Source organism: Achroia grisella, unplaced genomic scaffold (assembly GCF_030625045.1).
Source record: "Achroia grisella isolate CSIRO2021 unplaced genomic scaffold, CSIRO_AGI_Agris_v1 utg1576, whole genome shotgun sequence".
In the NCBI taxonomy this organism is placed as follows: domain Eukaryota; kingdom Metazoa; phylum Arthropoda; class Insecta; order Lepidoptera; family Pyralidae; genus Achroia; species Achroia grisella.
Window position 1 is genome coordinate 2,034,877 of NW_026712658.1, and position 27,703 is coordinate 2,062,579.

At 42.9% G+C, this 27,703-nt stretch overlaps 1 protein-coding gene across 1 annotated transcript; it reads left to right on the forward strand.

The window, feature by feature from the left end:
- Positions 1-1,897: 1,897 nt before the first annotated feature.
- On the forward strand, positions 1,898-24,423 carry LOC131841237 (attractin). The gene is made up of 25 exons (XM_059189518.1): positions 1,898-2,193; positions 7,161-7,373; positions 8,813-8,979; positions 9,749-9,829; positions 10,399-10,663; positions 11,031-11,174; positions 11,645-11,790; positions 13,652-13,770; positions 14,118-14,267; positions 14,536-14,644; positions 15,191-15,305; positions 15,778-15,885; positions 16,400-16,547; positions 16,727-16,796; positions 17,040-17,167; positions 17,830-17,955; positions 18,171-18,256; positions 18,536-18,650; positions 19,024-19,286; positions 19,730-19,893; positions 21,961-22,110; positions 22,293-22,518; positions 23,219-23,429; positions 23,762-23,873; positions 24,197-24,423. The coding sequence occupies exons 1-25, from the start codon at positions 1,961-1,963 to the stop codon at positions 24,394-24,396; spliced, it is 3,849 nt and encodes a 1,282-aa protein (XP_059045501.1). The 5' UTR covers positions 1,898-1,960; the 3' UTR covers positions 24,397-24,423.
- The last annotated feature ends 3,280 nt before the right edge of the window (positions 24,424-27,703 follow it).

Below are 27,703 nucleotides of genomic sequence, written 5' to 3' on the forward strand. Positions count from 1 at the left end.
TTACATTTTTCTATTAAACCAAAACGGAGAAATACATTGTTGTGTTCCACTTACCTACTATCACAATTACTTGCAACTTGGGAGAAAATATTAAGCAAGATATTTTTTCTAGATGGAACAAAAGAGAAACTCTAATTTCAGAGATTGCTTATTACGGTAAAATATTTTTTTTTCTCTAAAAAGAAAAATATAAGTAATCTTCCAAGTCCACTTTACGTAAATGAAAAAAAATACCGTCTTCTGTGTAAGATATACCTGTTTCAAATTAAAATAATATTAATTTCTCTTTCTCGATGTTCCCAAAAGGTTTTCTTACTCAAAATAAATAAAACTTAAATAAATTACTAGCTATTAGCTACTTGACAACTTCGGTAATTGTTTAAATTATAGTACAGTTGTATTCACTGACCTGTAAACCAGACATATACCTGATGTATAGAATACCTACCCACCAGGGGAAACAAACGGTACCTATCAGTTGCATCGTCCCAACACTTTAGTGCATTGTAACTTTGTACCGTATCTAATGTGGTTACAGTTATTATATAGAACACAATAATTCACTGGCTGTCGCTCAAAATAATGATAGTCAAAAGTTTTCCAAATTATTTGTTTCAAAGTAATATGTGGAAATGTTTCCAAAAATATGGTATAAGTAGCGACATCTACCGTACTTTGTACGCATGAATAGATATTGCAGTTTACAATAGATGGCGTTACTGTGCAAGTAATATAAGTCTTCTCGTAATTGTATAAGGTGGTAGTATTTATGTTTATATTATAGAAAATAAAATCTACTAAACAGTCTTTCTCGTTATTATAAATGTTTGCATCAATGATAGCGTATACTCAAGTAATAGATTCTGGTGATTATATTTCATCTTTTCTATGAAAAGAAATTGGTTAAGGTATAACATAGAGATAAAGATAAAATTTAAAAATAAAATGGACGTATTGTTGTGTTTCATTTCTTACTTTTAATTAACTAAAGAAAAATGTAATGTATCTAAATTACTGCCTCATATCTATATTTTAATTTGTATAATTTGAGGGAACGCAGCTGTAATTGCATAAATATTTTTGTCCTGGCAATATTTTAGTGTCAAAATTCGACTTACCATATTCAATTTTTTTACCATATTGAATGGAGTATACGATATCTTAGAAATATTAGAACACTAAAAAAATATGTTATTAGCAAATTAAATAAAAGTAGATATTTATTACTTATTTCATATTGATTTATGATTATAATCTAGTATGAAACGAATTAAAATAAAATTAATATTTCCTTTTTTTTTGTTACATTTGTCTTCATAACCGAGATATTTTTTTATCATATATTATACTAGCTGTACTCAAGACTTAGTCCGCGTGGAACATAACTATTTCTCTAAAATAACGGTAGCCTAAGTTACTCTTTATTACATCGGCTACCTGCCAAAAAAAGCCCCGTCAAAATCGGCCCAGCCATTTCAGAGATTAATCGGAACAAACAAGACAGGCAAAAATTATTAAAAATGTTATTTTGGTGTATGTACCGTATTTATATTCATATACATGTAGTAAAAAACGGTTATTTTAATATTGTAAACAGACACTCCAATTTTATTTTTATACATAGATTATTCAAGACAAATATTCTTATGAAGAAGCACTCCAGCATATTTACTTAAGCCATTAAAGTAAATATGTTATGGAATTATAAAATGAAGATTTTATTAGTCAGAGCGAGGGATAGATCTACACATATATTTATCAATACCTCAACTTTGAAAAATGTATGTGAATATTAATATTTTTTTAAGATTATTGGTGTCTACTTTAACATATTGAAATCGTGGGGTGTTTTGGTATTTTAAGTGTGTCAACCCAAAAATTAGTACCGTACGAAAACTACACGACGTTGAATGCATGTACGTCCGCGCTAAGAAAACTCGTTGAAAATGCATTCATCAAAATGGTAGAATCGTTGCAAATGTTCTTATTCTTGTTCAAATCAAAATACAGACGAAAATTCTCGTGGTTCTCACCGTTCTTGTGTTCAGTTCTCATAGTGTTATTGTTTTGTCATGGTGTTCTTTCTATATGTAGCGATCATAATTGTTTGAATGGTGTGTGTAAAAATGATACTTGCATTTGTTACGATGGCTGGCAGGGACCAGAGTGCCAGTATTGCGGCGGGAAAATCAAGTAAGTGCCTATAAATGTGATCCTTGGAACGTAGAGTATTCTTAGTTCAGTGACCTGGTTGACAGGCGCGCCTCTTGTCACATTGAAAACAAGAACGGTTTTGCAAGAGAAAGCCAGCGTAGGTTTATCCAATTATCTTCTTTGGCTTCTTCATTTCTTCCTGAGCCCTACAAAGGTCGTGCATGATCGTTAAGACTTATGTGCAAAAAAAAAATAGTGACGTACATAACGGCAAGTCGGCCTGTTTTAAATTAACGTGAAAAAAAAAACAATAAAAATTAGTTCAAATTAATGTATGCTAGATTTTATGGCCTAAACATAAAAGTTTACATGCTTGCCCTTGTAACTGCTATTAGGTGTTAATTGACCACTCTGAAAACAATTTTACAGTAATCATTTGAAGACTAATGAAATTATTGCTTCTTGATATTTAACATAGTTAAGAGGTAAGAAACTGCTAAATGTTGTTGTTGCATTGAGGATTTCTAATACAGCTACTATTTTTATTTCCTGTGGAAGGGTTCTTGAGAAAACAACAGCTAAGATTTGTTATTGTTTCATACAATATCTATAAATTTAGGTTAGTACAATTATACTTTAATATCTTCTATGAGTTATGTTTAGGTAGTATAATTTTATAATTAAATAAAAGAGGACAGTATCTGATTGAATAAAATAGTCATTGGTTTTTGACAGATCAATGTATGTTATAAAAGTGTTCATATTATATCAGTAGCTGCCTGTATGTGCCTATAATTTGTCATTTGGAGAAGGGGATTGATTGTAATGGAGATTAATGGCATATTGCTAGCAATCTCATATAATTTTTCCTATTGTCAGGTGCTTGGACCTAGAGCACTGCAACCTACATAGATCTATTGTGCTCACCCTTTTTCAGAGTTTGTGTAGGAGCGAGCGAACTTTCCAAAGGAGATATTACATTTATTCATGGAATTCTCTAATTTATGTCTTCTTCTTGATATGTGTTCTTCTTGACAATTCCTCAAGACTGAAGGTCGTGACCACCAGGAATGCTTCTTCCAACCGAAACTCCAGGCATTTCTATCTTGTGCTAAGGACCCCCAACTGTATATTTTGTTTGACGGCCTCTCATACAGGATGACTCCAACATGCAGGTGCCCCACCTCTGCCCCTTTTTCGGTCCATGTGGCCTACCATTATACATTTTTCCAAATTATCTGGTTTTCGACCACATTCATCGGGCCACATGGCCGAAAAAAGTTACCTAGAAGCACACAGTAGAGAGATGGTTTCTGATACACAGTTCTTCCAAAATAGATGCAATAGTGCGGCGCTCCGTCTATAATATTGCTAACATTTTGCGCCAGCACAACATCTCGAAAGCAATAACATAATTTATCTAGTATACTAAATTTCATGGTGATTCATGAATCTATAATTCATGGACACAAAGCATATTGTTAAATAGAATATGTATTATTGATGTCTCAGATAATAGTTTATACTTACTTATAAGATAAATAATTATAATCATGAACTCATTATTATATCCTTCAATATTTTAATAAAATCAACTGTTTTCACAAAAGCTTTTGTTCATATCTGCATTGTGTCTATTATTTTTTGAGGACATTCTTTGTTAATTGTATTTTCCTATCATACTAAATTGACAACTATATGTAATGAATAGAGAACTAAGCATTTCATTCATTCCCTGCACTGGTATTGTGTCCATAATAAGGCAGCAAGAGAGACAGAACTTTGTGCACATCCCAAGTATGGTAGATTTAAATGTCCTCTTTCTGATGTACAGCAACACTAACATTCACTACTCTCTCTGTCCAACTAATTCCAGTATCATCCGCTAATATAGCTTTGCATCATAATCTCTTCTCATTATGGAATGGTAAATGTCTTTACTAACCACAACTCCATTCATAAAACAAATAATAATAAGTATTTAGTTAAATAGATTTTTGTCAAATTGAGTCTTTTATTAACTATAGCCAATAAGTAACTTTTACATTTATGATATTACTGCAACAACATGCAAGCCCTGTATTGTGTGATTCAGACTAGGGTTCATTTCCAGGAAATCGTTGGGTTTTGTTCCCGGGAAATCAAGCTCGAGAAAAGTCGAGAACTCGAGAAATCAAGTACCTATATAGAAATTAAATTGCACTTTGTTATATTGCTTGGCGGCGCAATAATACAAGATATTAAGGTTTTCTTTCATGTATTTTTTTTTGTTTTACAAAAACTATTTTTGTTTACAAGTTTAAGGTAGATTTTTTCTAAATAACCAGCCAAAAATGGTGCTGTCATTATAAATATAAGTCTGAATAATATTAGGTCCTAACATATGAAAGTGGTGTTTTGTAAGGGAGTAACCTGAAGTATTTTTTTTTCACAATATAACATGTTTATTTAATCAAACTATGTACCATTGCTATTTATGCGCTTTTGACATCTCATAGGTACATTGATCCCTTTACTGAAAAAAACATTTGAACGGGAACATTTGGACATATCAATAAAATCTTTGGACTTTGGACTGCCCCATCGGATTTGAATTTTTTCCCAATCAGTTATCCAAATTTCGAAAAAAATGGTAATCTATTGGAGCAAAATCTATAAAGTCTTAGACATTACAATTGAATCTCTTCTAATTTGGTAAATGTCAGTTGTGCAGTGTGTGGTCTAGCGTTGTCCTGAAGCAGCAGTAGCCTACGGCGATTGACCAGCCTCGGTTGTTTAGCAGCTAGCTTTTCCATTATGGTTTCTCAATTGCTGACAACACACATCTGCCGTAATCATCGGGCCAGATTTAAGAAAGCTGAAGTGAACAACACCGGAACTAGTCCACTAAACGCTTGCAAGTAACTTTTTTTGGGTCAATTTTCGCTTGGGGCAGGATTTGGTTGGTTTGCCAGGGTTCAGCCATTGCGATGAGCGTTTCCAATTATCATACAATATCCACATTATCACAGGTAATGATGCGATTTAAAATCCCTTTATTATTATGCCGGTTGACTAATGTAACGCAGCAGTCTACGCGCGTTTGTTGATCGAAACGCGAATTGTCTACTCAATTCATGAGGGACCCACCTTTTAAGCTTTTTCACCCTCCCAATTTGCTACAAGTGGATTAATACAGTTTTGTCACTAACACCGCAACCTGCAACTAACTCGGACGTGGTTTGCGATGGATCTGCTATCATAATAGCCTTCAATTCTTCATTACCAACCTTGGACTCCAGCCGTCCACGGGGATTATTTTGCAGGTCGAAATTTCCAGAACGAAAACGTTTGAACCAAAAATGCATTGTGTTTTCTTTTGCGACACCACTACCATACACATCATTAATCCTTCGAGCCGTTTCTGCAGCACTAGTGCCATGGCGGATCTCGTACTCGTACTTGTAAATGACGCGATATTTTAAGTTTTCTATTTTATAAGCTGAGTGACCCAAAGAAAAAACCAAGCATATGTATTACGGTTTTCGAAAAACAAATGCATGAGTGAATAGCCGTATAAATTTGAAATTGAAATTTCTAACCAAAGAGGAGATATTTAAGATCAAAGTGGCCAGTACGACAAAACGCTAATTTCATATGTAAGAACCTAATATATTTCAGTATTTTAAAAAAATGGCTTATTCATAATATGTATAATGTTTTTAAATATACCTACTCAATAAAAGTTTTATAATTAATTTTATAGTTAAATTTTGTATTTAATATTTAACAAAAAATAGTGGTTTTCGTCTCAAATGAAACAACTGAGTTTTTTGACGTTATTGGAACAAATAATATGAGAAAACGTACGTAAATGTAAATTTCTCGACAACCCGAGAAGACCCGAGAAATTAATCTCGAGAATTTTCGAGACCCGAGAAATTGAAAAGCTCGAGAAATCATGAACCCTAATTTAGACATATACGAGAATAACTTACATGTATATATATATATAAAATAACTTACATGTATGTATATAAATAGTAAGGTTGGTTTAAACAGTTCTAATTCTACAGCTATGATCATATTGTTTATTTTATTTTAGACTAGCAGTTCCCGCGACTTTGTCTGCGTGGAATTTAACTTGACAGACAAAAATTGTAAAAAGATATATTTTGGTGTATGTACCGTATTTATATTCATATGCATGTAGTAAAAAGTTGTTATTTCAATTTTACGAACAGACACTCGAATTTATATGTATAGATAATATGCAAATTTTTGTTTCTCTGTATAACTGTAATGACATCCACTTCATTGTATCATATGTGATAAATCCGGTTAATTGTTTTTTCTAAGGTTCATGACCCTGAATGATACATACTCATTTTATGAGTATAGCTCATTTTAGTTAGTGCTCTATTTTATGGCACATACCTACTGATATGACATAATCTGATAATAATAATATCTGAGGACAATTCACAGGCACTATCTAGTCCCAAGCTAAGCTGAGCTTGTGTTATGATGTACTAGACAACTGATACAATAAAAACTTTTTTTATATATCATACATAATATAGATAGAACTCCGAGACTGATAGAAATAATCATGCCCATGAATACAAATGTTTCTGCAATGTGAGGAAACAAACCTGCGACCATTGTAAGTAAGGTGGTGGTAAACCATTAGACCACTGAGGCTGTCAATTATTATGCATATTTCATGCAAAATAAAATATGTATAATAATTATAGGTATATACTCTACATACATTTCCATAGAGAAATCAATTTTGCTGATATTATGAGTATGTAAAAAATAAATCTTTTATAGAAATTTTTTCTTGTCTGTTACCATTTAAGAACTTACTATAACACAGTCTGTGCCACAGTATGTGTACAATTCAATAACTGCAATTGTACAAATAAAGTATATTTGTATTCTGCAATTATCACATTATGAGACGCTAAAAAGGGATAACAGTACCATTTTATTAATCTAAATTTGTTTCTTGTACTTTCCAGGTTGACATCCCCAACTGGTATAATAACGGATGGACCCGGAAATTATAGCGTGAGCACTCAGTGCTCATGGCTGGTAGCCCCGCCGTGGCTCGGGCCAAACCCGCCGGCCATTCGCATCCGACTAGAGACATTTGCCACTGAATGTGGGTGGGATCACCTGTACGTGTATGACGGCGACAGTGTCAGGGCAGAGAGGCTACTCGCCGTATATAGGTATAATAATAATAATTTCATATAAAATAGCTTATTAATAAGGATGTATTTTGGAAGGATAAATTATTAATCCACAATTTTAATAGTGAATGTTCTTTATTACTTAAAAGATAATGACTGATAGTGGTGTTCTATGCCAACCATCACTATGTAATACCCATACAACATACTGATGGTTGGCACAGAACATAATTAATGAAACAAAGAAGTCCTCAATTCGACACAGTTTTTAACAAATTGAATATGAAATATATGTGGACTTGAATAGATAATAAAAAAATAGGTACAATTCTATTTAACTAACTTATTTCTTTCAATTGGACTATAAAATATTGTTTGTATTAATTAATGCAGAGCTATCTATCTATAAATGTATATGACAATTTTTATCCAAGATATCTAGATGTCAAACATGTAAATTCCATTCCCACAAGCATAAGTCAATATTATTTGAAACTAAAATGTATCTATCTGAGATGCGACGATATTATACCCCGATATAATCCAGCGCAAAAACCTTGGATCCTTGAACAGTACATAACTGTTAAGAGCTATTATGAACATAATTAATCTAATCAAACCAATGAAATAATTGTTTCTGTCGTCCTCACAGACTTCTTTATTATCATTTTATGTGGTGTTATAATAATAGACATAAACATGCAAATTTATATCCTATTATTATAAATGTTATATTATATTTGACATGGTAATTAATTATAACTATTAATAACTAAATAATAATTTAAGAGTTTCTCTTGCAACCAAATCTGTTTCTGTATTTTTGAACAGTACCCTAGCAACATGTTAGTTCCCGATTTTACGGTCATTGAATCAACTAACCGACATCATAATTGATTTATTCAATTCTCTCTTGATTGAGTTTCAAAAGAAGGGTACAGAACTGGATTGGATTGAAATGAATATTGGAATTAGACTCAAGATCATCGTCTGAAATCACGTTTCTTTAAATTCCGAAACACGCAATGTGAACTTTATAAGAGCTATGACCATTTTGGTACTGGTATATACTATATAATACAATTGCTTAAAAACAAGAATATTCATATATTATTTTATTTACTTTTTCTTTACTATTACAACAATACATCAAACTGAGATAATAGCAGTAGAGTATAACAATTTATTCCATATACAGTAGTTAGAAACATCGTCAACAGTCAGTATTTGTTGTGTTGAATGCAACACATTTCACTAAGCATATTTAACCTTAACGTGGCAGGCCCTGAGTCTATCAGATTATTTTTGTCTAGTATTAATATTTCTATAACAGAGAATCGGTCAGAAATATAATTTGACAGTTCCTGATATGAGTCAATGTCGAACTCAAGAAGTTCTGGAAGTATAAGTCGGGGTGTAAACTATTGTACCAAAACGCTATCTAATTACAATAATATTATTTTTTTGTTTATTTTCAGTGGCGTGCTGGATAGTGGTGAATCAGACTGGACCCGGCAGGTCATCGCGCATTCCGGCAGCGTACTACTTCATTTTTTCTCAGATGACGCGTATGTAATGGAGGGGTTTAATGTCACGTACGCGGCATACTCGTGTCCCTCTGATGATCACCATACTAATTGTTCAAGTGAGTTTATAAAACTATATCAGCCATAGACTGTGGTAAGTCCTTTGTTGCCAAGCTACTGGCCTTTTAAGAAGCTTTGTTTCGGTTGAAAACCTGAAATATAGCATTAAAATTACTTGGTCTAGATCAGGGGTGGCCAACTTGATTAGACCCAAGATCTCCTGTTTTCTATTGATATCCTGTGCGATCTACCAATTACATACTTCCCCTAGTTTAGCATAATCAGGGTTATAGTTGGAAATTGCCAACCTTTTTTACGATTACGATGCGCAGTCTAGTATGTATATTTTTGCCTTGCCACGATCTACTGGACTAACAGTCGCGATCGACCGGGATCAACCTGTTTTCTACCCATTGTATGGAGAGTTGACATATTGGTCATAAGAAATAGAACTACATGCATGACATGTTTATTATATGTTATGCCTGTGGTATTGCTTTATAGGCTATATTGTCGCCACTTTTCATCAGATGTGCTATTTATTCCTCAAAAAATATAAGTAATTATTATTATATATTATTTAATATAAAAAGGAAAGTATTGATTGTTTTTTTTCATTGAATAGGCTCAGTAACTAATAGATGATATGGTAAATTCTTTTAACATTAGAATCCATACAGTATTTTTTAATACTTTAAGTATCCATATGAAAACTTCGATAATATAACCCATGTAACAAAATATGCTATTTATGCTACGGAAATTATTGACAACTACAGTTTTATAGAGAATAATAAAATAAATTGTTATATACTTTTTTATATATAGATCATGGTGAATGTGACGATGGTACATGTAGATGCGAGCCTGATTGGATAGGCGTGGCCTGCGATCAGCCTCTATGTCCAGGTGAATTATTATTAATACTATAAATATAAATATGTAATAATATAAAAATTTAAATTTATACATATTAAGCCTATGTTCAAATTAACAAGTTCTTAAGTTGTGTTGCAAGGTGGTGGGACATCTAATTGCTAACAAATATGACAGACTATCTTAGTGTATGTCACATATGTCATGTATGCCTTTTTCATCTTTATTTTCCTTTATGTTACGTTATGAAAAAATATATAATTGTGTTATTATCGTAACAATATATTGGTAATATGTAAAAATATGTACCTAATATTGTCGATTAAATTCTAGTAGTAAACATTTTTACATAATATGATTTATCTCTAAGCTCCTCCAAAGTAATAGACATAGTATAGTCAATCTTAGAATCATATTTTCAAGAAGAAGATATGTATATATGGATAATATTAAAGCATATATTTTTCGATACTGAACCAGTTTTGTATTATAGCTTTTATTTATAATCATAAGCATGTACCGTATTTGGTTTCATTCTAATTTAGACAGGAAAGAACAGTTTCCTGTGGAATTATATCTTACATTTCCTTACATTATTGCAGATGACTGCAATGCAGCATATGGGGCGGGTAGGTGCACAGACAAAGGTTGCGTGTGTACGTCTCAACGAGCCGGTGAGGACTGTTCGCGCGAGTCATCGGTTGCTGGCTGGCGTTGGGCGTGGCGGGAAGCAGGGGCGGGGCGTGTGGATGAATCGCCTCCGCCCGCAGCACCCCCCGCCACCGCTGCGCATGCGCTGGTCGCTTATGGAGACGACCTACTGCGTGTTGGCGGAGAGACTTTCTCTGACGCCGCCTTTTTGTATAGGTAACTTTTTTAGTATTTTGAGTCGTAACTGTACAGCTCTCATTTATAACTATGTGGTCTCGGACAGTGCGGTTTCAGAGGAGCTTTTACCCGCTTACAAGTAGATTGTGGAATGAACTCTTCTGAATCTACCGAGGTTCTCTCGCGAGACTATAGCATGGGGTTTTTCAAGAAGGGTATATTGCAGTTTTTTAAGGGCCGATAATGCGCTCGAAACTCCTGGTGTCTCAGGTACACATAGACAGGTATCCATAGGTTCACAAAATAAAGTTATTTATTGTTCATTATATTATATACGCCAGCACTATCTCTTTTTACTTCCTATAATTATTAAGGTTATTATTTGAATTTATGCGTTTGTCTTTAGGTACAAAGTATTGGAGCGTACCTGGGAGGTAATAGAGACGGTGGGTGATAGTCCGGCACCGCGGTTCGCACACACGGCAGTGGTGCATGGCCACCAGTTACTCGTTTATGGCGGACTCGTTGCCGCATCTGATCCGGAACGGGGGTCAGTATCAATACATATATTTGGGATATATTAAAATTAATTATAAGCGTATGGTTCTTTCTGTGGCCCATAAGTGACTTTATAGCTACAAATCTATCAAATCAAAATGTCTTTATTCATGTAGGTATATTACAAGTATATTAATCTTATTATATCTCAAATCTACCATCAGTTCATGTTCATGTATATGTGTTTAAAAATACAGATTATTTTTTAGAAAATGCAAATGGTATATTGACTTATAGTAAGTGGTATATTGCCATACAAAACTACAAAGCAAAGATGAAGCCTCTTGGGTCATTGTGCTTGTTGAGTCGAGTGATGAAGCATACGTGTATAGAATGCATGGATCGTAAGAGCGAGAGCAGAATGGAAAGCGAACAGTGAACAAATACACTAATGCTACATCTGATGCTATTCTTGGAATTTGAACTTTAATGTGTATTGTTAGTGTTTGTTCTCGCGTGTAGGGGCGGTCTGGCGGGCCTGGAGGGACGCGCGGGAGACGCGACCAACGAACTTTGGCGGCTGCGGCTCGACGCGCCGCGCCCGCGCTGGGAGAACGCCACGCCCGCCGCCTGCACCCCGCACCGCGCGCCGCCGCTCGACCACTGCGGTAGGTGTGCTCCACTCTGTACTCAGTGCTGCGGCTCGACGCGCCGCGCCCGCGCTGGGAGAACGCCACGCCCGCCGCCTGCACCCCGCACCGCGCCGCGCGACCACTGCGGTACGTGTGCTCCACTCTGTACCAGTGCTGCGGCTCGACGCGCCGCGTCCGCGTGCCTGCACCCCGCACCGCGCGCCGCCGCTCGACCACTGCAGGTGTGCTCCACTCTGCTGGCTCGACGCGCCGCGCCCGCGCTGGGAGAACGCCACGCCCGCCGCCTGCACCCCGCACCGCGCGCCGCCGCTCGACCACTGCGGTAGGTGTGCTCCACTCTGTACTCAGTGCTGCGGCTCGACGCGCCGCGCCCGCGCTGGGAGAACGCCACGCCCGCCGCCTGCACCCCGCACCGCGCGCCGCCGCTCGACCACTGCGGTACGTGTGCTCCACTCTGTACTCAGTGCTGCGGCTCGACGCGCCGCGCCCGCGCTGGGAGAACGCCACGCCCGCCGCCTGCACCCCGCACCGCGCGCCGCCGCTCGACCACTGCGGTACGTGTGCTCCACTCTGTACTCAGTGCTGCGGCTCGACGCGCCGCGCCCGCGCTGGGAGAACGCCACGCCCGCCGCCTGCACCCCGCACCGCGCGCCGCCGCTCGACCACTGCGGTACGTGTGCTCCACTCTGTACTCAGTGCTGCGGCTCGACGCGCCGCGCCCGCGCTGGGAGAACGCCACGCCCGCCGCCTGCACCCCGCACCGCGCGCCGCCGCTCGACCACTGCGGTACGTGTGCTCCACTCTGTACTCAGTGCTGGCTCGACGCGCCGCGCCCGCGCTGGGAGAACGCCACGCCCGCCGCCTGCACCCCGCACCGCGACGCCGCTTCGGCGGCTGCGGTACGTGTGCTCTTATCTATACTAGTGCTTTTCTGGGAGAACGCCACGCCCGCCGCCTTTAACCGCGCGCCGCCGCTCGACCAGTTTTTTGCGGTTTTAGGTGTGCTATATGTTAAATCAGTGTGCTCGACGCGCCGCGCTATCGCTGGGAGAACGCCACGCCCGCCGTTGCATATGCACCGCGCGCGCCGCTCGACTACTGCAAACGTGTGCTGACTAAGATAATGTCGACGCGCCGCGCCCGCGCTGGGAGAACGCCACGCCCGAATTGACGTGCACCGCGCGCAAATGTTCGAACTGCGGTAGGTGTGCTCCAATAACTCGACGCGCCGCGCCCGCGCTGGGAGAACGCCACGCCCGCCGCCTGCACCCCGCATCGACTATGTATGTTGATGTTGTTGTCGACGCGCCGCGCCCGCGCTGGGAGAATATATGTGTATTGTATGTATTTTATATTTCGACCACTGCGGTACGTGTGCTCCACTGTACTCAGTGCTGCGGCTCGACGCGCCGCGCCCGCGCTGGGAGAACGCCACGCCCGCCGCCTGCACCCCGCACCGCGCGCCGCCGCTCGACCACTGCGGTACGTGTGCTCCACTCTGTACTCAGTGCAGGCGAGCCAGCTGGAGACGTGACCGACGGCTGCCGACGCACGACGAACTTTGGCGGCTGCGGTTCCACTTATTACACTATTTTTATTGATTTTTTAAATGTTAGTAAGTTGTTTAAAGTTTTAAAGTTAGGTTGTTATATGTTAAATTATGTGTGAGGGCAGAACTATCTCTTAAAGCATACTGTTTAATATGACAGTTGGCGGTATATCCGACAAACAGTGATGACTAAGATAATGTATAGCAAGTGAATTGACGTGTCACATATGTTCAAAACAATAACTAACTTAAACTGGTATTATCTATGTATGTTGATGTTGTTGTACCTAAGAATATATGTGTATTGTATGTATTTTATATTTGCAGGTGGTCTCCACGTGTCGGGCCACTCCGCGGTGCTAGTGCATCTGGGTGTTACCCGAAAGCCTGTGATGCTTGTGTTCTTCGGCCATTCGCCCCATTATGGCTATCTACATACTGTACAGGTATGTCCGTACGTCTATAAAGCTTATACACTACTTTTTAGATATACATATTAAAATAAGTACATTTTTATTAATATTACATACTATGAGATGTTATTCAGGTACTGTATTTTAGTAGACAATGATAAGATGAGGTCAGGTTAGTTAGCTCCATATGGCAATTTCACTAGGAATTTATCACTTGTTATCAGGGGGAACCGCTTGGCGGGAAACCTGACATGGCACATTGGTAGCAATGGGATTATTAGTCCACATTACTAACAATACCCTTCCGCCCGCCTCTTGATAATTGATAACAAAAGGAGTTCCACTATGTATGTATGTTGACGTGAGGTATATATTGACAGGAGTACTACATAGAAGAAGGTGTGTGGGCGGGCGCGAACACGCGCGGATGGCCAGCACGCGCCGGCTTCGGGCACAGCGCCGCACTCGACGCGCTCTCCGGCCGTGTGTACGTGCATGCCGGGCTAGTCTCCGAGTCGGAGGCTGCGCAGGTAACTTCTTGTTGTTTAACAAAGAGAAATCTTCACAGATTAAACCACCCCGCCCGGTAAGTATCTGATATATGTGAGAATCTAGGCTGAACGCGAATCTGAGGCCCAACGCGATTATTTATAGGCGACGATTACCACTTGCGGGCAGGTTGGCCTGGTTAGGCATTCCAATTACATAAAGAAAAGAAATAATTTTTACATGACATATAATATTTATAGTAATCAGTGTTCTATAAGTCAGATTTATAAAGTAGTGTTATGTTTACAGGCACCATCATCAGCTTTATATGAGTATGAACCGGAGACGAGAGTGTTCAAACCATTACCTTCAGCACCTACTCCCAGATATTTACACACTGCCACGTTTATATCACCAGGTAACATTGATTTTTTAAGGTAACTATTGTTTTTTTTAGAAACATTTACTGTCGATCCAATATATACTTTAAAACTGATCTAAACAGAATTCTATCTAAGAAAGCTGTTTATATAATGTTCGTATGATATCTGAATGGAATTATATAATTATTTTAATCTTCTAAAGTTAACAACAGATTAAAATTAGAGCGATATGGAATATTACAACTGAAATTAAGTAATATTCTAGAAATCGAAATAATATTTCTATTTGTTTTTGGTGATAGATATTTTATAGTTTTGGAATTTTGGTCTTCCACTTATGTTCAATCATTTTGATAGTTTTTAAGATTACTGCTATAATTACCAATGTATTTATTTTACATAACTTGCACACAGTACAATAAGTAACAGTAGATATGACGGGTTTAACATGCGGTTTTTCTACTAGTCAACCATAGTTGTGAAGAGAATAATTGTTGGTGATGTAAATATATGTTCTTGTTTGGTGATGTCAATGTTGAGATATAATTTAATGATGATGAGATATTGTATAATGTTCACAGGCGTAATGTTAGTGTTCGGCGGTAACGCTCACAACGACAGTGCGTCCACGGCTGTATCCACTGCGCCACCCGCCGCTAAGTGTTACTCGTCCGCAGCCCTGCTATACGACGTCAGGTGAATATATTATAGACAATACTGATTGAGTTTGGTTCACACATTGTATATAGAACAACAAACTAGTTTAACCTATATGTTTGGCGAAAGTTAGTAATTCGTTTTGTGGAAATTGCAACAAACTGCCAGAGTCTGACCTGGCTCTGCCAGAATAAAGATTTAAATGTCTCATAAAATACTTACTTTGTAAAAAAGGTTATTATAAAACGAAGAGCTAATAAATGATAGTAATGTTTGGAAAAAATCTACCTTAAAATTTATAGCACCGACAATGTTATCTGATTGTATAAAGATTGAGTGTGTAACGATTTCTATGTTGATGCATTTCCTTTCCTTTTTAATTTATATTTACTATAACAAAATTTCTAAAAGAGCAACACGAATGTTTTTCGCTCATTCTTCTTGTGTTAAGTCTGCACTCTGGGGCCATCGGCAGGGTTGATATTGAGTGAATGTATGTGTGTGTGGTCAGGTGCGGACAGTGGGGCGCAGTGCGGTCGCCGGCGGGCTCAGCACGCGCTTCGCACGCAGCCGTCGCGTTGCCGCTGCAGCCACGTCGCTCTATCCTACTGCACGGCGGGTGAGTCTGCACGCACCTTTATTTCTAAACTAAACTTAAACTTAAACTAAAACATACCGTCACTATTACGACTGCTATCCCGGATACCGAACATAAAGTGTTGAGAATTCCTCTAACTATCCTAGTTGGAGGAATACTCAACACTTTATGTTGCGAAGAACGCACACACTTGAGATGCCCACATTTCGCTTCATATATTTGAATCAAACCAAGCATTAGCAAAACCAAAAAAATATGCCTTCGCAAGCGGCAGACACCGCTTTCGAAGGCATATTTTTTTGGTTTGATATCAATTATCTTTTTAATGTGTGTGTGTCAATAAAAAATGCAAATTGACACAAAGTTTTAATGGTATCCGCCAAATTTGGTGTAAGTTAGAATAGTAAATATCTAAAACAGGACTCTCTCAATGTGAGGGATTCGGACCTTGGTTCGGGCCCTCCGAATTTTGATACCCGTTTGAATTGGACGGGGTATCGATCGGAGGGGTTTTGAGAGAGAGTGTAATATTCAGGTTCGATGGCCGGCTGCGTGCGGACGCACTAGTGTTCGAGGCTGGCGGCGCGTGCAGCTCGCTGGCCGACGAGTTGGCGTGTGTGGGAAGTGCGTTGCGCGCCGCAGTTGCCTGCGCCTGGCGACGCCGCGAAAGGATATGCGTGCCGGTCTGTATACGTACATTATTATCAGCTTTCGAATATGTAAAATCACAACAGATCCTTTTTAGAAGTCGACAGACATTAAATGGTCCGTCAATCGTAAAGGTTACTGTAACCGACATATAGACAATGGATATAGTCATCAGTATACATATAATTTAGAATTTTTATTTTTATGTTTTCAGTTGGAAGAGATTGGTTGGACAGAGTCATTTGACGGCTCTGTAAGAACATGTGTAAATGAACCATTAGAAGGTGAGTGTCGCATTTGATTTGATTTTATATATCTATTTAAAGTAACACTTGGGCAGTTTGTTTTGGTCTTTGAGAAACATACTTTTTTTTATGGAAGATAATGGAAATCCGTCCGCCTTAGCTAACAGTTTATGTTGGCGGACACCAGAGATAGCAATGGAGTTATTAGTTCGCATTGCTAACGATCCCCTTCCCCCCATCCATGAGAGACTGAGTCCTCAATGAAGCAATTGTGTTGATTAGTAGCGGACGAGCGGCGCTGTAGCAGCTCGGAGGCGGCGCAGTCGTGCTGGGCGTGCACGGCGGCCGGCTGCGCGTGGTGCGGCGCCTGCCTCGCCGCCCGCCAGCGGTGCGCGCGCCGCCCGCACCAGGTGAGGTGACGTGACGTGACGTGACGTCACTGGCGGACGAGCGGCGCTGTAGCAGCCCGGAGGCGGCGCAGTCGTGCTGGGCGTGCACGGCGGCCGGCTGCGCGTGGTGCGGCGCCTGCCTCGCCGCCCGCCAGCGGTGCGCGCGCCGCCCGCACCAGGTGAGGTGACGTGACGTGACGTCACTGGCGGACCAGCAACAGACAACAGAAGAAGATCCAGTGACGTTGTAGCAGCCCGGGGCGGCGCAGTGGTCCTGACCGGGTTTTAATAACTGCAATGCTTTTAATCTTATGTAGCTTGTTCTTGACATGATTTGTAAAAAAAAAATATTTTTATAAATGTTTGAAATGAGGGCTCAAAATTTCAATATGACGTGTAGTGTCGTCGTTTATACGTGATATTATAATGAATGAAGTATGATTGTACATTTCTGTATTGATTTATATTTTTATTTAACTCTTGCGATTGTAAATGAAACATTCACATTTATCTTGGAATTAGTGTGTGAATAATAGTAATGGGAACCCCGAAGCCCTTTCAAGTTCTCTTGTTGTTAGTGCTGATTCCATTATTCTGACATCAACTACACGGGCTACTATTTGTGTAAGAGTTGTCCATTGTATCCTGAAGTAAACTATATAAAATGACGATGTGATTCGCAGATGGCGGTGTCGGTGGAGGAATGTGGAGCGGCGGCAGGTGCGTGGGGCGGAGAACCGGCACGGGAAGCGTGCGCGAGGTTTCACTCGTGCGCCGCCTGCTACGCACACCACCATCACCATCCACACGTATGTACTGTATGCAACTGTTGGTTTCGTCGTTTAAAGATCGTCAACGTGCACGTTAGAATCTTTGTATTTTAAGCATGTACAGGTAATAATACGGTAATCTAAACGTATGTATTATACAACAATTGTACAATGGGTATAAAATATTGACTATGAACATAGACATGAAAATAGGAAACTGAATAAATATTTATTGTGTATTTCATTCTATACAGGGAAAAGAAGAATTGAGTCAACGGTTGTGTTATTGGGATTATGACAGTGTGAAATGCAAGCCAGCCAACTCATCCGATGATATCAGGTAATTAAAACAATATTTATGTATGTAAGACTGAGTATAATGTAAAGGTAAGAGACCGTACACAAATTATAACGCCCAAGTGTTCTCTGAATCCTTTATTTAATAAGAATAGATATATTTATATACCTTAATACTATACAATTACGCTAGTACTGGCGTACCTAGAGTTTCGGGAGAAGCTTGCCTAGCTACTTTAGTAGTCTTTGTTGTACACGCACAAAGGCCTGGATGACAGCCTAAATGTGAAGAATAGAGTCCAATTTACGCTTACATTTTTAGGAGCGTGGCGGCCGCAGGTCCCTGTAGTGCGGCGTGTTCGTCGCTGAAAACGTGTGCCAACTGTACGGCTGAGGAATGCATCTGGTGTGCCTCCGCCGCGCGCTGCGTTGATAAGGTGCGTTTTGGACTATTATTTATATAATTATTTATTCTTTCTCTCTCTAAATATATATATTATATACAAAAAAAAGTATGTAATTATTTGTATCCAACTGATATAAAGTATACATAACACATGCTCTGCTTAGCTTGGGACTATACAGCGCCGTGTGAATTGTCCAGAGATATTATTCTTACGAGAATTGTAATCGACACAAATGTATGTTAAGGTTTTAGTGTATTGTCAGGTGGCTTACTCCTACTTAGATCTGTCAGGGACAAAAATTGAAGGATATTGTTAGGATTGTTAGATTGGTTTTTATCTTCTCAGTATAGAGTGTATCCTTTCCAAAGGAGTATTTCGTTGATGCATATATAATTGTGAACAGAATGCATACGGCGCGTCGTTTCCTTTGGGCGGGTGTCGCGCGTGGTCGACTAGCGGCGGCGCGGCCACGTGCGGCGCGGGTACGGGCGCGGGCGGGGGTGCGGGCGGCGGCGCGGGAGGGTGCAGCGCGCACGTGTCGTGCGCCGCGTGCCGCGCGGAGCCCGCCTGCGGGTGGTGCGACGACGGCAGCGGCGGCGGACGCGGCACCTGCCTCCCCGGCGGGGGGCGGCGCCCGCACGCACCGCACGTCTGCGCACAGCACAGGTGCGTACCGATCAACGTGTATATTAATGTTCTAATTTTAATAGCTGGTCCTTAACCTTTTGATAGCGAACCTTATATTTATCACTGTATGTAATCTAAATATCATTATAATAATATATAATATATATCATGATATACTAAATTGTTAGCATATATGCGACACTAACAAAAGTGTATGTAATTTAAATTATGATGCAGTATTGTTTTACGTACCTTTTTTTCCTGTTCTGTAAGTTTATTTGGGGTCTGCTTAGTTACTACACTAAATAAGTCTTGTAAAGAGGAAAGATACTTCTGTATACAATCATTAATTCTTTGTGTTCGGTCTATTGTGACGTCCGTCCGTTTCGCATTGATATTGACATGGATATTGCATCTATTCGCAAACATTATTAAAGTGAAAAGTGATTGTAGGTAATCGTTTTCGTTCGGATTTGACTCAGATGGCACTTCACACGGTGCCCGGCGTGTCAGTGCAACGGCCACGCGGTGTGCGACGAGGCGGCGCGCTGCGTGCAGCCCTGCGGCGGACGCGCGCTCGGCGCCCGCTGCGACGCGTGCGCGCCCGGACACTGGGGCAGCCCGCTCAACGGCGGCGTCTGCCAGCGTGAGTCCCCCGCCTCCTCCTATACCCACGGCACTAGCTCGCGCGGCGCCCGCTGCGACGCGTGCGCGCCCGGACACTGGGGCAGCCCGCTCAACGGCGGCGTCTGCCAGCGTGAGTCCCCCGCCTCCTCCTATACCCACGGCACTAGCTCGCTCGGCGCCCGCTGCGACGCGTGCGCGCCCGGACACTGGGGCAGCCCGCTCAACGGCGGCGTCTGCAACGGCGGCGTCTGCCAGCGTGAGTCCCCCGCCTCCTCCTATACCCACGGCACTAGCTCGCTCGGCGCCCGCTGCGACGCGTGCGCGCCCGGACACTGGGGCAGCCCGCTCAACGGCGGCGTCTGCCAGCGTGAGTCCCCCGCCTCCTCCTATACCCACGGCACTAGCTCGCTCGGCGCCCGCTGCGACGCGTGCGCGCCCGGACACTGGGGCAGCCCGCTCAACGGCGGCGTCTGCCAGCGTGAGTCCCCCGCCTCCTCCTATACCACGGCACTAGCTCGCTCGGCGCCCGCTGCGACGCGTGCGCGCCCGGACACTGGGGCAGCCCGCTCAACGGCGGCGTCTGCCAGCGTGAGTCCCCCGCCTCCTCCTATACCCACGGCCACGGCACTAGCCCGCTCAACGGCGGCGTCTGCCAGCGTGAGTCCCCCGCCTCCTCCTATACCCACGGCACTACCTCGCTCGGCGCCCGCTGCGACGCGTGCGCGCCCGGACACTGGGGCAGCCCGCTCAACGGCGGCGTCTGCCAGCGTGAGTCCCCCGCCTCCTCCTATACCACGGCACTAGCTCGCTCGGCGCCCGCTGCGACGCGTGCGCGCCCGGACACTGGGGCAGCCCGCTCAACGGCGGCGTCTGCCAGCGTGAGTCCCCCGCCTCCTCCTATACCCACGGCACTAACTCGCTCGGCGCCCGCTGCGACGCGTGCGCGCCCGGACACTGGGGCAGCCCGCTCAACGGCGGCGTCTGCCAGCGTGAGTCCCCCGCCTCCTCCTATACCCACGGCACTAGCTCGCTCGGCGCCCGCTGCGACGCGTGCGCGCCCGGACACTGGGGCAGCCCGCTCAACGGCGGCGTCTGCCAGCGTGAGTCCCCCGCCTCCTCCTATACCCACGGCACTAGCTCGCTCGGCGCCCGCTGCGACGCGTGCGCGCCCGGACACTGGGGCAGCCCGCTCAACGGCGGCGTCTGCCAGCGTGAGTCCCCCGCCTCCTCCTATACCCACGGCACTAGCTCGCTCGGCGCCCGCTGCGACGCGTGCGCGCCCGGACACTGGGGCAGCCCGCTCAACGGCGGCGTCTGCCAGCGTGAGTCCCCCGCCTCCTCCTATACCCACGGCACTAGCTCGCTCGGCGCCCGCTGCGACGCGTGCGCGCCCGGACACTGGGGCAGCCCGCTCAACGGCGGCGTCTGCCAGCGTGAGTCCCCCGCCTCCTCCTATACCCACGGCACTAGCTCGCTCGGCGCCCGCTGCGACGCGTGCGCGCCCGGACACTGGGGCAGCCCGCTCAACGGCGGCGTCTGCCAGCGTGAGTCCCCCGCCTCCTCCTATACCCACGGCACTAGCTCGCTCGGCGCCCGCTGCGACGCGTGCGCGCCCGGACACTGGGGCAGCCCGCTCAACGGCGGCGTCTGCCAGCGTGAGTCCCCCGCCTCCTCCTATACCCACCACGGCACTAGCTCGCTCGGCGCCCGCTGCGACGCGTGCGCGCCCGGACACTGGGGCAGCCCGCTCAACGGCGGCGTCTGCCAGCGTGAGTCCCCCGTCTCCTCCTATACCCACGGCACTAGCTCGCTCCGGTGTAGGTTGCATGATGTGCTGGTGTAACAGGTGTTCAATACAACGAAGAAATAAATCGGTCCGAGTACAAGGAGTGTGTCGGTTTAAGAGTCGCGCATAACAAATTCCTATTCTGGGACCTGCAGACTATCTACAGGAAACCATCTCAAATTTACTTTACCATATGTAGGACCAACTGATCTTTACAACCTTTTGTATTCTGTTTTTTATATACTTTAGATGCATAGAGTACTATTATTATTCATTCATTTATTTATTATTTCATTTCAGCGTGCGAATGCAATGCGCAAGCAGTCGCGTGCGCACCGGACACCGGCCGCTGCTATTGTAGCACGAAGGGACTCGCCGGGGACCGCTGCGACAAGTGCGACAACACCAACCATTACCATGCTGATCTATACAACAAGGGTGCCTGTTACTGTAAGTATTCAAAATTAACAAGTAGCAAAGATAGACGGTAGATATATTATAAAAAAGGGTCTCGTACAAAACGTTGTCTACTGGATCTAAGTTTAAACCATTCCTAATGCAATTATATTTATATGTTCAATGAAAAAAGATATTGAATATAAAATGTATAATACATTTTCACCTTGTTCCAGATGACCTAGCAGTAGATTACCAGTTCACATTCAACTTATCAAAGAAGGAGGATCGCCATCTGTCGGCGATCAACTTCCGCAACGCGCCGGTAAAACCGGACGTGGATGCGGACTTTAGTATAACGTGCTCGGCACACGCGCGCATGAACCTAACAGTGCGCACGCGTAGCGAGCCTTCAGAACGTACACTTTTCAGCGATGTCAATTGCACCAACTTCCGGTACAAGTGAGTACATCCGTCCACTCTATATTACTCGAGTTGTTATGACTTCTTCTGGTTGGCTATGGAACCCAGTAAAATATATTTTTAACTACATTATTAAAAAATATTTATATATATATTTAGTTATCCATAAATTAGTTAATTTTTTTTATTGATATATATTGTCTTATGTAATCAGTTAAGTTCGACTCCATATATAGTCTTTTATGAATGATAATGGAATGATGGACCCGCCTAAGGTTTTTATGAATAGTAATGGAATAGCGCACCCGCCTGCGCTAACGATTTACGTGGGCAGAGCTCCAGTAGAGGGTGATAAGATGAACATGAGCTCTCGTCAGATAGCCCATCATGAGAAATTCACTAGCATTAATGACAAATTTGTCATGATAGTTTCCAGAGGGCACCGCGTTGAGCACCACCTGACATGGTAAATTGCTAGTATTGGGGTTATTAGTCCCCTTCCCACCCTCCATATATATTTTAAATTCCAACATCAAAGCTGTTGCAGGCCCGCCAAGATTATATTGATAGTAATATCAACTGAATTAACATACTTTTCACTTTACGATCACAAACTTACGGGTTTGGTTTATTTGTGGAAACCGCAAACAGATCGCAAATAAAAAAATAGTGATATGAATATTTTTTCTTAATTTAATCAGAAATTCAATATAACAACGCATAGAGCGTTCCATTACAGGTTCGCGAAGTCGGAACATTCGTTCGGCGTGGAAGACAATATCACACTCACAACGTTCTTTGTGTACGTGTACGACTTCCGGCCGCCGCTCTGGATACAGATATCGTTCTCGCAGTATCCAAAGCTGAATCTGCAGCAGTTCTTCATCACGTTCTCGTCGTGTTTCCTCCTACTGTTGCTGGTGGCGGCAGCCTTGTGGAAAATCAAACAGGTATTGTTGCTATGAAGATTAGATTGATACACAGGATTAGAGTCAAATAGTCGTCAGAACATTTAACTGCAGCAAACAATCGTTATTAGATATGCTGCGTTGACATTTATCTATATCTATGCCATTATCTGTATCTGTATTGTAAAGAAGAAATCTATATTTTATTGTTTGTTTTTAAAGTTAAAAAAAATTCGTAATGTCGGATGCCGAAAATCATTTAAACCTCTATTTGTTATTTTCCTATTGAATTAATTGTAGCAATTCATTGTAAGATGTATTCTAATTGGACCTTCATTTAGACACTCATTATTTTCATCCTTTTATCTTTACAGAAATATGACCTATATAGAAGAAGGCAGCGGTTATTTGTAGAGATGGAACAAATGGCATCGCGACCGTTCAGCCAAGTTTCCGTTGAAATGGAGAGGGGTTGGATGGGTGGCGGTAAGTGCACTGCTATATATTCATATACATATAGTTTGAACATATTTAGTTTTATTTTGTATTATTCGTACTTTATGTAGTACGGGTCCCTCCCTAATGGATGAGATTAATAGTAATGGGGTCCACAAGGCCCCTTCAAGAGGTAAGATAATTTCTTTGCCCCGCCTTCAATTATGCGGGCTACTACTTAAGAAAGTGTTGTCCGTTGCGTCCCTGTAAATGAGTACATATTTATTAGTCTCTGGGGCACCATTGAGTCGGGTTTCTAAAAGTAACTTAAGTTCTGAAATCTACGCTTGGGTTTAAATAATAAATAAATTCAGGGTGCGGGGTGCCCGCGCCGGTGGCGCTGGAGCCGTGCCGCGGGGGCCGCGCGGCGGTGCTGTCGCTGCTGGTGCGGCTGCCCACGGGCGGCACGGGCCGCGCGCCGCCGCTGGGCGGGCTGGCGGTGGCCTCCGCGCTCGTCACGCTCGGCCACCACCACGCGCCCACCGCGCCCGCCAAGCGGCCCCGCCACCACTGACGGCCGCCGCCGGTGACGCGACCGGTACGTACCCCACTCGGTAGTCGTACATTGACCCCGCCGCCGGGCGGGCTGGCGGTGGCCTCCGCGCTCGTCACGCTCGGCCACCACCACGCGCCCACCGCGCCCGCCAAGCGGCCCCGCCACCACTGACGGCCGCCGCCGGTGACGCGACCGGTACGTACCCCACTCGGTAGTCGTACATTGACCCCGCCGCCGGGCGGGCTGGCGGTGGCCTCCGCGCTCGTCACGCTCGGCCACCACCACGCGCCCACCGCGCCCGCCAAGCGGCCCCGCCACCACTGACGGCCGCCGCCGGTGACGCGACCGGTACGTACCCCACTCGGTACTCGTACATTGACCCCGCCGCCGGGCGGGCTGGCGGTGGCCTCCGCGCTCGTCACGCTCGGCCACCACCACGCGCCCACCGCGCCCGCCAAGCGGCCCCGCCACCACTGACGGCCGCCGCCGGTGACGCGACCGGTACGTACCCCACTCGGTACTCGTACATTGACCCCGCCGCCGGGCGGGCTGGCGGTGGCCTCCGCGCTCGTCACGCTCGGCCACCACCACGCGCCCACCGCGCCCGCCAAGCGGCCCCGCCACCACTGACGGCCGCCGCCGGTGACGCGACCGGTACGTACCCCACTCGGTACTCGTACATTGACCCCGCCGCCGGGCGGGCTGGCGGTGGCCTCCGCGCTCGTCACGCTCGGCCACCACCACGCGCCCACCGCGCCCGCCAAGCGGCCCCGCCACCACTGACGGCCGCCGCCGGTGACGCGACCGGTACGTACCCCACTCGGTACTCGTACATTGACCCCGCCGCCGGGCGGGCTGGCGGTGGCCTCCGCGCTCGTCACGCTCGGCCACCACCACGCGCCCACCGCGCCCGCCAAGCGGCCCCGCCACCACTGACGGCCGCCGCCGGTGACGCGACCGGTACGTACCCCACTCGGTACTCGTACATTGACCCCGCCGCCGGGCGGGCTGGCGGTGGCCTCCGCGCTCGTCACGCTCGGCCACCACCACGCGCCCACCGCGCCCGCCAAGCGGCCCCGCCACCACTGACGGCCGCCGCCGGTGACGCGACCGGTACGTACCCCACTCGGTACTCGTACATTGACCCCGTCGCCGGGCGGGCTGGCGGTGGCCTCCGCGCTCGTCACGCTCGGCCACCACCACGAGCCCACCGCGCTGACTACTATATCTTTGAAATGGTTTTCTGCTAATCCTAATGGGCCACTGGGAACCAGCGTTGAGCCTACGCTCTGCTCATCTTCTGGTAGGTGGTAACCATCGCTTTTTTACCTGGATAGCACTACGGACGTAACGGTATTAGGTAACAACTGTGATACCATTCATGCTCTGTCATTCCAGACATCTATGATGGCATATCTCTTATTTTATAATTTCACTGCTAAATAGCGCCCTATAATGTCGGCTGAAATAGGCGATACTGAAGTACGAGATAACTATTAACAGTCTAGATTTTGATATCTTCGTATGAAATAGCATGTCAAAAACTAATCACTACATGTAAATACATCTTTATTTATTTTTACTGTTATTGATCCCTTAGTATTTACTAAAAATTGCAAAGCAGCTAACAGTTGTTTTCACAATATTCTCAAGAATAATACTATCGCAAAACAGTGTTAGTAATATTGAAGAACATGCATTTTATCGTTTATGTGAAAAATTGTGAACGTCTTATATAAATAGTATGACCTTCATTATAGTAGCATCATTGTACATAAATAATTTCTTGTTTCAGATAAAAACACCAATGTATATAAAGTACGTATAGTTAAGTGCTGTATATATATGATACATTATAGTGCATTGCTCAAACCGTAATGTTCAGAAGATAATACTCATAGTGTTTGTTCGACCGACGGGATAAACAAATAAAAATAGATCTTATATCAGAGCCTGATGATATAAGTTTAAATAACATCTAAAGATTATATTTTAATATTTTTCTATATAATATTTCAGTTGAAAAAAAAAAAAGATTACATATTTATTTTCTTATATTTTCAATTTTATTTTATGTCAATAGTGTTTAGAGTTTAATCTCATATCATTTGTAATATTGGTAAATGTCAATTAATGACAGTCTATAGCCGCTGATTTTATAGTCTACAGTTTTCATAAATGTGAATATCATTGAAAAATGGGCTTATTTATTTTATACACATTGCATTAGGTTTTTGTCATTTTTTCAATTGTACATAAAGTAGACAACAGGTTTACTTACGTTCTCAAGAATCAATATTTTAGGCTGTTGGCAGCTTTGAAGAAAGCATTGCGTTTGCGTCAGACTGTTTGCTTTATGGTTTCATATTTATGTATGTTTGTAATGATTATTGTTAGTTAATAAATATTTTTGTTACAACATAGTCTCTCCCGTTCCACACAGTGCTCTATATCAATTTTATTTTACTCAGCTAATTACAAACATATAATTATTGCCATTGTTAACAAACGTTGATATATAGTTACATATACATATGTACAGTAGTTTCGTTTAGTCACTGAAGATAATATATTACAATATTATTTACTATTTAGATTTTATGAAATCATAAACTTCCGCGTACGAAGTTGCCAAATGTATGTTTTATATATATATAATAAAAATTCACCTAGAAAATTAGGGCTGCTAGTGTATTACAATGGAGAAATATATAAATGGGCATTGTAATAATAAAGTCCAATCCAGTCGATGTTTTAATTTAATGATTATTATTTAATGAAATGTATTTTTTATTATAGGCTGTCTTATTTATTATTATTTTTGTATTAGCATAAGAACTTATAATTGAAAACGCACGCGTTTTCTACTTTGCTTGTAAAAGTGAATTTTGCAATTTTCATACTAAACGTAAGTTAATGTAATGGTAAAAGTATTGGTCATTTCCTCTAGGATGAAATAAATCGCATATACCTATAGATATTGTTATATATATATTTTGTACACTAGTCTTCATGTATTATGACGCATGTTAATTTTGATTATATATTTACCTAATATCGAAATTGAGATCATCGTTTATATAATGTATTAATTATAAACTTAAATTAAATTTAACTAACTCCTGCATTGGAATAATCTTATTAATCTGCAGGTAAGAACTGTCTCGATCAAGTCAACCTTCAAACACGTACAAACAAATACGTATCGGTCCATTTGTTTAGGAACTACGATGCGACAGAGAAATAAAACAAGAAATCAGGTAAATATATATTTCACAAAAATATGTACTTCTTGTTAAACGATACTGGATTTATATCGGATAGG

Coding starts and splice junctions, on each gene's coding strand:
- LOC131841237 (XM_059189518.1), top strand. CDS start 1,961: ATGGTAGAATCGTTGCAAATGTTCTTATTCTTGTTCAAATCAAAATAC. Junction 8,980..9,748: donor TCACCATACTAATTGTTCAA/GTGAGTTTATAA, acceptor TTTTATATATAG/ATCATGGTGAATGTGACGAT. Junction 22,111..22,292: donor CAACAAGGGTGCCTGTTACT/GTAAGTATTCAA, acceptor ACCTTGTTCCAG/ATGACCTAGCAGTAGATTAC.